This window comes from Trichoplusia ni, chromosome 4 (assembly GCF_003590095.1).
Source record: "Trichoplusia ni isolate ovarian cell line Hi5 chromosome 4, tn1, whole genome shotgun sequence".
NCBI lineage: Eukaryota > Metazoa > Arthropoda > Insecta > Lepidoptera > Noctuidae > Trichoplusia > Trichoplusia ni.
The window spans coordinates 18546405-18558472 of NC_039481.1; the positions used below are offsets into that span (position 1 = coordinate 18546405).

General features: G+C 40.7%; 2 protein-coding genes across 2 annotated transcripts; one reads left to right on the forward strand and one right to left on the reverse strand.

Moving 5' to 3' along the window:
• Window positions 1-875: 875 nt before the first annotated feature.
• On the reverse strand, window positions 876-8189 carry LOC113493433 (cell division cycle protein 16 homolog). Its single transcript, XM_026871419.1, has 11 exons — window positions 7550-8189; window positions 7064-7230; window positions 6694-6826; window positions 6239-6401; window positions 5763-5909; window positions 5105-5365; window positions 4735-4871; window positions 4373-4501; window positions 3517-3693; window positions 2845-3121; window positions 876-1796 (listed from the first exon to the last, which is right to left on the reverse strand). Exons 1-11 carry the CDS (start codon window positions 7640-7642, stop codon window positions 1669-1671), a joined length of 1812 nt encoding a protein of 603 aa, XP_026727220.1. The 5' UTR covers window positions 7643-8189; the 3' UTR covers window positions 876-1668.
• A 97-nt stretch (window positions 8190-8286) lies between these two features.
• Window positions 8287-11797, forward strand: LOC113493432 (eukaryotic translation initiation factor 4E type 2). Its single transcript, XM_026871418.1, has 4 exons — window positions 8287-8726; window positions 10161-10325; window positions 10739-10861; window positions 11048-11797. Exons 1-4 carry the CDS (start codon window positions 8496-8498, stop codon window positions 11255-11257), a joined length of 729 nt encoding a protein of 242 aa, XP_026727219.1. The 5' UTR covers window positions 8287-8495; the 3' UTR covers window positions 11258-11797.
• Window positions 11798-12068: the final 271 nt, after the last annotated feature.

The following is a 12068-nucleotide window of genomic DNA, read 5'->3' on the forward strand; positions in this document are numbered from 1 at the left end:
TACTTTAATAGGCGTTATAGAATTTATCCCTGCGATTAGCGAAGCTGGAATGGGTCACTATAAATGTCACTACCCAGCGAATGATGAGATGTTTTGTTATGATGACTATGATTCTCACTGTAAAATTCATAAAAGCACCGACCAACCAATATTAATTCATTCTTTAACTTATGTCGAAATTGACTAGATACTAAATATCCTAAACCTATGAAGAATCTTTGTTCCGAATATTGTCGAAAAATTAAATTTCAAAAATGAATAATCCTAGTTTAATTCATATAACATGGTCACCCTAAATAGCGAATTCGTAAGGAATATTTAGAAGTGATTTGTTTTTCAGATACCGAACATATACAATGTTGATCTGTGCATATGTATTTAGTAGACCGTTTATACTAAATGTTAGTGTCTCTGGTATTTTATTCCGTTTTGATCTCAGGTAGGTACAGTCAATTATTTATTATGCAGACGTCACGATTGAGGAGCCAAATGAAATGCATTTATTTATTAAATTCGCTCAGTCTACTACTTTGTCCATATACTACAAATTCGAACACACTTACTACTAAATGTCTTTAGAGTGGAATATAAATTGACCAATAACTTTCATGGCAATTCATGCTCTTGTGTATAGATCGAGGAGCCACATTAAAAGTATTGTATATTCTTGAATATAAACAGTACTGGGCTCAAATTTTTAGTAGACACTATACACAATTGCTACTAAACGATACAAAATTTTCAAAAATATACATGGAATACTTTGCGTGTTTCAGGTGGCTCCTCAATTCAGATGTTTGGATTGAGGAGCCACATTCACAGTTACATAACTTTAGACATATTATACTACAAATTTCAGAATTCGGTCTACAAAATTATTTACTTTCCTACTAAATAAGGGAGCGAGCTTCCTTTTTAAATCGAAAGTGGCTCCTCAATCCATACGGACATTTTGAAAAGCTTTAACTCAGACTAGTATAAATCGATATTTTCTCTAGCTTGTTCACAATCTGTGCGTTGACTTTGTCATACAAACTCGCGTAAATTACCATAGGTACAATGAAGACAAGACACTTAAGTAGTATATTGCAATAAATACATAGTTAACACAGATAGTACCTTTCCTTTACAATAATACACTGTATCATTAATTTATGAGTAGTATTGACTAACAGCGCAGCCTAAAGTTGCGACGAAGCACTGTACAGTAAAGTATTTATAAATAATCGAGTTAGTAAGACTCTTATTCCAATGACATAAGAGTTCATTTTACTTTATTTGGATTCAATTATAACGCTGGTCTGTGTAGGATTGCCACCACGTCTTTTGAGTTATTATTATGGTTGTGGAAGCGTGACAGAGCATTACACGGTGTAGTGGGGCATCTCTATTCCACACCTACAATAAGGTGGCGATAGTTCGTGGTGGTACGTTTGACAATATAAGCCCAGCGTACATTGCTGGAGGCGCGACGGAGCGCAAATGAAGACAATTTGATATAAACCTTAACTACCTTTACATACGGTCTATATAAGAATAAATTCTCATTTCAATGCGCTCCGCTACGCCTCCAGCAGCGTCGCGGCGTCACGTAACTAACTCGTTGCTAGGCAACATCACTAAAGCGTTGCTAAGCAACGTCACTAACGCGTTGCTAGGCAACGTCTATCAGTCGAAGCTCATGCTCATGTCGGAGTTGTTGGTCGCGTCGGCTGTGGGCGTGGCGGGCGCGGCCGGAGTGATGGCCGGTAACGATATGTTCACTGTTGGGAACGGGAACTGTGGGATCTCCTCCTCTGTAAAACAAGCATTTTTTTTATTGGACACAATTTACTTAAAGAAATGCAGGTAACGATATGAGCGTAGTTCTTATAAAATAAATACTCTTCAATCCTTAATTGTTAATTTATCTGTAGATTTTAGATGAGAAAAGCCCTTGACACTTAAGACCAATGTTTTTCGGCATCGTTCTGGAAGGTTTCAATGAATATTTTGTTATATTTGTTTTCTAAGATTAGTTTTAACTTTTAAGTCGGCAATCGACCATGTTAGATTCTGGGACTAGAAATTTGAATGTGTTGTGTTTTTCAAAGATCTTTGCCTTCCGAAATTTAATGGTTTTTAAGTTGGAATTTGATTCATAACGCTTGACATTTTATTCGCCCTACGAATTCTGGTATTTTTTAAGCTATTGCATAGCTTCTATCGCAGGCCTTGAGCGCAGGGACTAAATCCAAAAATTCCGTAACAATAAAAACCTCACGCTCCCCACTCCGACGGGCACGGAGGTGTGGTTTGAAGGCCGTGCATCGTCTAACGTCGTGTCAGTTCGGCAGTCTTCGACACGGTTAATATTATGTTATTAACATTTTGACGTCTGACGTCTAAATAAACTATCTCACTGTATTAAATACACTGTTTAATATTGTTTAAAATATTTTCTATTATTTTACAATACATGTGGGTTTTATTATCTTACAGTAGCTGTTGCTTATTCAGGAATATTTATCATTGAAACTATAGGTTCATGATAACTAAAATAAGAAACATAATTTTGTGACTTAATATCCTTTAAATACCTAGAAAATACTGCGTCAATGGTGGTCCCATATTTCGTTGTGGACTCTTGTGGATTATTATTCATTTTTAAATTCAATGTTTTTGATAAAAAAGTGTAACTTGAATTAATATCAAAGAAAAAGAAATATTGTATGAATAAAATAAAAATAAAAAATAAATAATTATAATTGCATAAGTTGATACAGAATGCTATGCAATAGCTTTACCGCGGCAGTCCCCGAGTGCCACACGTATTTTTTTTATTAAAATATGAACACGACTGACCAGTAAGCGCAGCATCCAGCCTATCTACGATAGCATCGAGCAGTGCGTGCGCGACCACATCGTCCGGGTCCCTGGCCAGCGCGGCGTGCAACACGTCCGCCGCGCGCCGCTCCTGCCCCAGCAGCGCCAGACACAGCCCCACGGCGGCCAGCGTGGCGGCGCGCGCGGGCCGCAGCGCCAGGGCCCGCTCGTGCCACTGCAGGGCCTCGCGCGCGCGGCCCAGCACGCGGGACACGTGTCCCAGCGCGTCCAGCGTCGCCGCCCAACATGGGTTCGTCTGTATACAGTACAATAGTTATATGTAGATTTGTTTTTGGAGATTGTACTACGGTTTATTTGATGCGACTGGTAAGGTGACGACGTCGAACCTACTAGGTGTGAAATGGTTTTGTGTATGAAGGATTGCAACGCATTATAGAACGACACAAAACCGCGGATGACGTAGCACGGCGGTTTAGGTTCAATCAATAAAAGTTTGACGCTACCCATTTCCTCCCCCGAGGGAGTGGGTGTCCATGACGATTCCCAATCCTTAAAAAAAAGTTGTGATTTGGTTTGATTTCCGCGTTGTTTATCATTTGAGTGATCCTCAAATGACTTTAAGTCTGGAAATCTTGTTTGAATGTTTGTTCTAGGCAAGTGTTAGGAGTGGGAGCATGCCTAATCACGTACATCGGCGTGGTCGGGCGCGGCGATGTCCAGCGCGTGCAGCCAGAGCGCGCGCGCGGCCCGCCAGTCCCCGTCCGCGAAGGCGGCGGCGCCCGCCTCGTGCGCCACGTGCGCGGACCGGACCACGCCCAGCACGCGCGACCACTGCGCGCGCGCGCCCAGCGAGCCCTCCTCCACCACCTGCAGCCACAACACTACATCACACACATGGGAACAGACTCTATGGCGCTGTCGACGAGCGAGAGAATCGGGACGAATCCGTCTTTACATCGTCGGAGAACCTCTATGAAGGAGCGATAATTCCACCGCGTATCGTTGCGAGTCCTAACCTTATAGCCACGTTTTCTCGACGACGCGTTATGAAAGAAAGAATGCTTGACGAGAGGTAGCTCTGAAATGAAGCTGTGTTCACTGGCTAGCGACGATATAATGACGTTTGGCACGTTCGTCGCCACTCGTCACATCGCGGCTATAATATTGCCGTGTGGAGACGGCTCCATAAACAGTGCATCATAGAAATGCGTGGCACGACGAACATACCGCCGCGATTCTCTCGCTCGTGGAGACGGCCTAACATGATTTGCTCTATCAAAGTATTTTTAAGGATACGCGTGCACGTCATAACATGACGGCAATACGGTAACATAATTACTATAAAAGTACAGTAACAACTATCTGTTTAATGACAATAGTAGAAAAACTTTATCCAAAAACATCTCTAAAGCTATAAGTAACGTAATATTTTTCGATGTGTTAAAAGTAAGTTAAAAAAAAAGCATTTGTTATGAACTCTCAGACTCAGAGGGGAAAAATCCTTAAACTGTATAATTTTATAATTTATTTTTCATATAATTCTTACCTTAGCATTATTATGTAGGGCGGCGGCTCTTGTGAGGAATCTCTCGCACATCGTAAAGTTGTTGAGTAGAGAGCACTCGACGCCGACGTACAGCGGTGGGAGGTGACAGCCCGCCATCAACTGGCTAGCCTGTATCAAAATATTATTTAATATGGACCTTAAACATACTTCATTTTAGGTACAAATTCAAAAAACTATACTATTATATTTAACTCTGTCCTTTGGAACACGCTACGCAACCTGTTGCTGTATTCGGATCACATTTTTATTTGTGTTTTCAAGCGTAACATACCATTTTTGGGTGAAAGTATTGAAATTTTTTTATATTTTTTTTACATGACTTATTACAATATTATACTTACTTTGAAGTAAGCGGCCATAGCCTGGTCGTGTTCGTTGTCCGCGGCGAAGCTGTGTCCGTAGGCGAGCCACACGCAGCCCGCGCTCGGCTCCAAGCTCTTCGCTTTGCTCAGGTACCGACGAGCCAGCTCGCTTTTACCTGAACATGTAAATTTTTATCAGTAAATTTTTATGTCTCATAACGTTGTACTAATGGAAATGACTAGTTGCGTGGTTCCAAAATTTCATTCCTATGGAAAAGAACTGGCAAGAAAATCCATAAGTTACTTTTTTAAATAAATTATTACAGTTTTAAACCAGCTTGACTTAGATTTTTAGACAACTTATCATTAGACAACTAGAAAGAGTACTGCAGAGAAAAAGGAAAATTACCTATAAGATAATAATAGCACCCGACCGCATACCAGGACGTCCACGCGTTAGGATAGTAATCAACGAGCGAGTGTGCGAAGGCGAAGAGCTCGGAGCTCTTCTTGAGCTCCACGAGACACGCGGCCCTGACGTCGGGCGCGGCCCAGGGGTCCAGCGTGTCCAGGGCCGCCAGGGCCGCGCGCCAGCGACACGCCGCCGCCAGCCGCCGCGCCTGCGACATCACGCCGAATTGAGTGCGGCTGCCCACGGCCGCCGCCTCCGCTGCGATCTGAGAATATAACATGGTCAGTATTCTAATCTGGAGGTATAGTATACCTACACGACAAATGATGCAGATAGTTTTGTTGGGTATTGTACCACATTGAATGTTTTTACCGATGTGTCAGCCGTGAGCGCACTACACGGTGAAGAGTTAGCTTATTTTTTACACAAATTCATTAATATTACTTTGAAGGTGGTGATAGGCTTCCTCGTGTATAACCCGGTCAAGAAGATCATTAAAATTAATTCAGTGCTCGACGACATAAATTGTATAGAAAAAATAATAGCCACTCTTATACGAATGATGATTTTATATGTTGTAATCATGAAACAATGATTTTAGTACAATAAAACTACCACACAACTAGAAAACTATCTCCAAAACTCCAAGCTATACTCACAGGGCAGTCGGTCTCGGGCGGCGGCGCAGTGGCGGGCGCGGGTGAGTACCGGTCGAGCCTCTCTCTGTAGGCGGCCCGCAGCAGCGCGCCCTCCGCCGCGCTCAGCTGACTGCTGATGGGCAGCGACTCGATCAGCTCGCTCTCTACAACAAATGTTATAGTTGGCTATGCTTAGCTTATACCGCGACCCTGGCCATGGCAAAAACGTGATGAGCTTGTTATGAGTTCGTAAAAGACTGGCATGTTACCGAGCCGTGTCGTCGGTGAGAATTAAAGTCTTAAGCTGGCACTTTTTCAAAATAGAATTATCTGCATAGGGATAAGTGGGAAAGAAAAAAGGAATTATGTGTTGGTTTATGATAGTGTTCTCATATAGTACAGTTAACTTTGTGTAATATTGATGATGATAAAGGAAAAATTTCCTGGCAAAAAACTTAGACCACAAAAACTGGTCATATAAATGGTCCCGTACCCTGGTGCGGCGTGAGCGCGTGCTGGTCGAGCAGCAGGTCGAGCGCCTCGTAGTGCGCGGCGTCGGCCCGCAGCGCGGCCGCCAGCGCCTCGGCCGCCGCCTCGCGCCGCTCCAGCGCGCACAGCGCGCGCGCCTGCCACACCAGCACGCCCGCCAGCGCGCGCTGCGGATACAACTTATACTTAATACACTTTCTGATTGCCGTCTCGTTCTTTGTTAAGGCAGGGATATTCTCTTGGACGCCCGCTCCCTCTGGGGAGGAAACAGGTAGTGTCGGACTATTACTGACTAAACCTGAAACTGCCTTGCTACGTCATTCGCGTTTTTGTGTCGATGTATAGCAATGCATTGCAATCCTTGCATTAAAATTGTTCACAAAATAAATATTTAATTAAATTTTATGCTACTAACTGAAACATTTAGACAAAACTATATTTCTTAGCATTTTATCTCACATTATGTGTCTGGTCTGTATTCCTAGCCTCAAGCAGCACAGGGTCACACTCATCCATCAGGTTTAAAGCATTTGCAGGTTCTTTAGCCGCAATATATGCTCTCATTGCCACTCCAAGGCATAGAAGGTGACGTCTGAAACAGATTTCAAAAACATAATCACTGTTACTAAAATACTTAAAGAGTGAAACATGATAAAGAAATTGTTTATTGTATATGAGGAATGAAATACATAAATAAACTAAGAACATAGATGGTATGCATCAGAAAAAACTGTAAGTAGAATGAATGACAGTGGAAACAAAGTTTTCAAGATTCTAAAGCTTTGTTATAGACCATATTCATAAGATATAGTTTCAACACATTGCTCACCTATGCAATCCTCTAGAAGTAACAGCATGTGCTGCTCTGTGCAGCTCTCCTCTGGCCAGCATGGCACTAGCTAGGAGCCACACGTCATCCCCACTTGCCGCATCTGTTCCCCCAGCAGCTGCTGCAGCCGCTGCATCTGCCCAGAATAGAGCGCTGGTCCATTGTCCCTGAAACATATTTAGTATATAACACTACAATGCCATGGCACAATAATATGAAGACGAATTCTGATATTGGAGTCTATATTACAGTAATAACAATTGAGATAGTTATAGTCTTTAATACTTTTGCAGCTGAATTGCTGAACATTCTGATAACAGCTTAACTTGATGCCCAACAAAGACTAATGCCAATTTAGGGAAATGGGGCATTTATTACATTACAATTTGTCAGCTCTCGACATACACATTCATACCAAGAAACCACATACAAAGTAACCTTTTACTAATTAAACCTCAAAATCCGATGATATGATAAACTTCTTACCAGTTCTGAATACTGTTTCACAAGGGACCGCATTAAATCAATGTTCATGCAACCTTCTGCACTACTTCTACCGGTAGACTCTGTTTTTTCCATGACTTATGTAGTAATACGAACTGTGTCCAGGTAAACTTCAATGTTTTTTTTACACTTTTTGTGTTCGCAGTGCCAATAAAACTTGATGGATTAGTAGCCAATAACTTTACCCCACTAAATAAACGACAAGTTGATAAATTATTGGTTAATTTTCTAAATATTTCACTAATAAACCAATGTTTTCGTTTATCCCGCCGCCTATTTGACGTCTTGTATTTTTAAATATTGTTATTATGACATTAGTGACAATGTAAAACATACAACTCGTTCAAATTTAATTTACGGTTGGCGTACAAGCACCTTCCGAAATTGAAATGTAATTAGTATTTTTAATATTACTTAAAATACATAGATGATAATGAATAAGATTTTCTGTAAAAGTTTTACATCAAGGTCTACAAAGTAATTTATTTCATTAAAGGAGATCTTGTAATGTCCTTTTTTAGAACGCATTTTTATGGGCTTACACCTTATAGTACGTTGAATTCGAGAAGGCTGACTGTTTATTTTCTGTCTCTTTTGCTCTTGCTCTACTTCAATATTAACTTTTTGATTCTAATTTTGATACCTAAACATCTTAATTTTGTCGTATTCTATACACCCATGCTGTCAATTGACAGATTTGAATTTTGATGACGGAAAGAAAAAGGTTATACACAGTTAAAGAGGGAATAGGCTGATTGAAATTTATTTATTAACCGTCACTTAAAATTATTTAGACAATCCTAGGCTTTATTGTGTAGTGTAATTGAATAATCAACATTTGGTTTTTATAAACATTGTGGTACCGTAAATAAAGCAACGTGTCCTAGGTTAGGCCGTTAATGAAACATGTTAGTTTCTTTGAAATAACATGACAGAGAGGAAAATGTGCAAGTTTTACAATTTAAACGTGCCTGAACGTCGATCTGGGGAAGGTGGGCAAAACCACGGCCATAATGATGAAGATGATAGGAACTATGACGAAGCGGCGGCTCCGCCAGTGCCGCCGCACGAGCACAAGCTGGAGTTCTCGTACTGGATGTGGTTCTCGCGGAGGCCGCCCGCCCGCGAGCTCTCTGCCTCCACCACTGGTTACGTTCAGGTTTGTTAAAGATTTCTCACATCCTTATCCTCTTAATTAAAGTATCTAATTGGCTTCCAGATCGTTCATCCCAAACGCGGTATACCAGACATATGCTCTAGACTACTCTCTAAACTAACTATAATAACAACATCTCATCTCATGTGATTTCAAATGGATTGTTTACTGGAGTGTACTACCAACTGTACAGATATGTAAATGCTTCACAATTATCATAATAATCATGTTTGTCAATATGTCATAGTTATAGCTAACACAGAGTGAGCTGGCAAGTAGATAAAGTTGTTGTTATGACACAGATAATAAACTCAATAATGAACTATTCATTCAGGAAGCAGGAAGGTGCCTTTTAGCTGGCATTATAAAGTTCTTTGCCCTATTTAACTTTTAAAATTATTCTGGTAAAGATGTTGTTATTTAAGGTGAATGCCCCTTTATGAACAGTAAAACAAGGTAGTTGAATCCTTTTTGGAATCCTAAACTTGTTTGTGATATTATAACCTAATATGTGAACATTGTATTAGCATTAAACTGTACCAGAAATTGATATGCATAGTACTAATTCAAAAAAAGGCTTGTTTCACACTGTTACATACTCCTACAAAATTGCTAGCCTGATTTAGTAGGTCTGAGAATGGTAGGGTTGAACCACCATAACATTTTCTTTTTGTATTTCTGGGTGTATTTTCTACACCAGAAATTCCTATCCTTTTCCAATCATTAGATTATATATTATTAATAATAGTAGGAACTATGTAGTTAGGAATAGGCTAGACAATTTAATCTAAAAATCATATTTAACTTTGGTGTTTCCTATTTTTATTCAAAATATAAATGCAAAACCTTATGGAGATAAGAAGCATTTGTTTTATCTTATTATTGTTTTGTATAGCTAATGCATTCTAGCATAAAAAAAAATACTGAAAACATGAAACATTACGAAATGATAAAATTTAGATTGATAAACATAATTATAATGCAAGTACACATCAAAGTGAAGATTGGTATACTAATTTGTGTCTGCTTGAAGGAAATTTGGGTCCAGCCCACCATCATTGGACTTGTGTGACCCTCTGATATGCATAGGCCTCCATACCCTACCCATTGTTGACACTTCTGTAAACCAAGATCAATAATAGTACAAGCTAAGTAGGAAAATGTTATTTTCCATAACTTTCACACAACACCATCTAGCCTGAAACTAAGCAAAGCTTGTATTATGAGTACTATAGTGCTTATTCTGATAAGAATGAAAAAATAGATATAATTCTCCTTTTCAAAAATATAATTTTTTTTAGATAAAGAATATAAGAGAACAAATCTTAATAATGCAAAAATTTGAGAAAAACTTTTCATACATTTTGACTACTCTTTTTTGTTTGACCAATGTTATGATTTTGGCCTAAATTTCATATTGTCGTATTGTAATTCCAGGCGCTCCGTCTGGTGGGTCGGGTGGCGAGCGTGGAACAGTGGTGGGGGCTCTACACGCATCTGGCGCGGCCGTCCGAGTTGCCGCCGCTGTCCGACCTGCACCTCTTCAAGCTGGGCATCAAGCCCATGTGGGAGGACCCCGCCAATGTTAACGGTGGGAAATGGGTAAGGAAGAATGTTATATAGAACTCTTTATATTTCTTTTATGGTATTAAGAGCTAAATTTGAGAACATCACTTCACATCACGTTTCGGTGACCGCAATGTCGCGCTTAGGCACAGCAGACACTTTTTGTTGCAGTACAAATACATTTTATAGCGCCACTTATCTTATTTTCATTCTTGACCAGTATTCAATCTTGTTATTTCCCTATTAGGGAAATTTACTAAGCTATTTTAGTTAAGACTTATTTTTTTTTTTTTGGTAAGTTATTTCAAGTAAATACGTAATATTGTTTTACGTTTAAGATGTAAATTGTAATGTCTCTTCCATTGAATTCCTACAGTTGCATAAGGTATATCTTTTCTCATAAATTTTATTAAAACTTAGCTACATAACGCTTGGCTTCTGTATTGCAGGTTGTACGGCTACGTAAAACACAGACGGATCGTGCGTGGGAGGACCTGTGCATGGCGATGCTGGGAGAGCAGTTCATGGTTGGACAAGAAATCTGTGGAGTTGTGCTTTCTGTACGATTCCAGGTACAGCACCAATTATATCATGTTTTTTAAGCTAATGTTTAGTATAGTCTTAGAAAGATGTAGCCATAGGAAGAATATTTCGAAGGTTAAATAGAGTTTGGACTGTTTGCTTTTGACTGAAACAAGCAAGATTGATGCGTGCTTGAGCAGCGTTATTTGATGCGTGACGTGCTTGCATGCCCGCAGGACGACCACCTAGCGGTGTGGCACCGCACGGCGTCGGACACGGTGGCGGCGGCGCGCGTGCGCGACACGCTGCGGCGCATCCTGCAGCTGCCCGCGTCCGTGCCCATCGAGTACAAGGCGCACGGCGACTGCCTGCGCGCGTCGGCGTCGCGCGCGCCGCCTGCCGACGACGCGCACGACGCGGCGCCCACCTCGCCGCCGCCCTCCTAGCCGCGCCGCGCGCCCGCCTCCACCCGCTGACGGATCACGACTCCTCCCGATCTTCTGACCTTCAAGGAGCTTTCATTTGTCTACGTGTCGTAGCCGTGACGATAGTGGTGCACCGTCGGTACGCTTGTCGGCCGCCGCGGATATACTTTTTGTTTGCTCAGCCGTTCCGATACTGTTTTGAGACCTGTGACTATTCTTCTCTTCCTTTATTTTGTTCACTATTCAATTGATAAATTAGAAAATACTTTGTTATAGTCGAAAGGCAACTGTCACCATACTAGCTAGCAGATTATATGTATAGATGATATTGTATTGTTAACTGTGTAAACTGAGATTTGAGTGCTGCACGCAATAGTTCGCGTCGGCGTCTCACGGCCGGCTCGCCTGCCGATGTACATATAGTCAAATTCGAAGTAAATAAAACAAATTTGTGAAGCGTGTGGGGCCGTGAGACCGAGCGCGCCGTATCGCCGCCACATTGTACAGTGAAAAGACCCGGATTTAATAATAAAAATAAAGAATCAGAATTTGTATACTTTAGATGTTTGTTTTCTTACCCATGTTCATCATAAACTTAATAAGTAAGTTTCAAAAGTAATTAAAAAATACCAAAGAAAAATGCTTCACGATGGTGAAGTGTATGGAAGTGAGCTCTAATAACGTCACTTGTTGGTAAAAAGTGTACTGATAAGTGTCTTAATTAACCTGATTGTTTGGCTACTGATAAAGGAAAAAATAAAAAATATTTAGGAATCGTATCTGAATAACTAATTCGATATTTCTGGACAAACACCCATAAATATATAACACC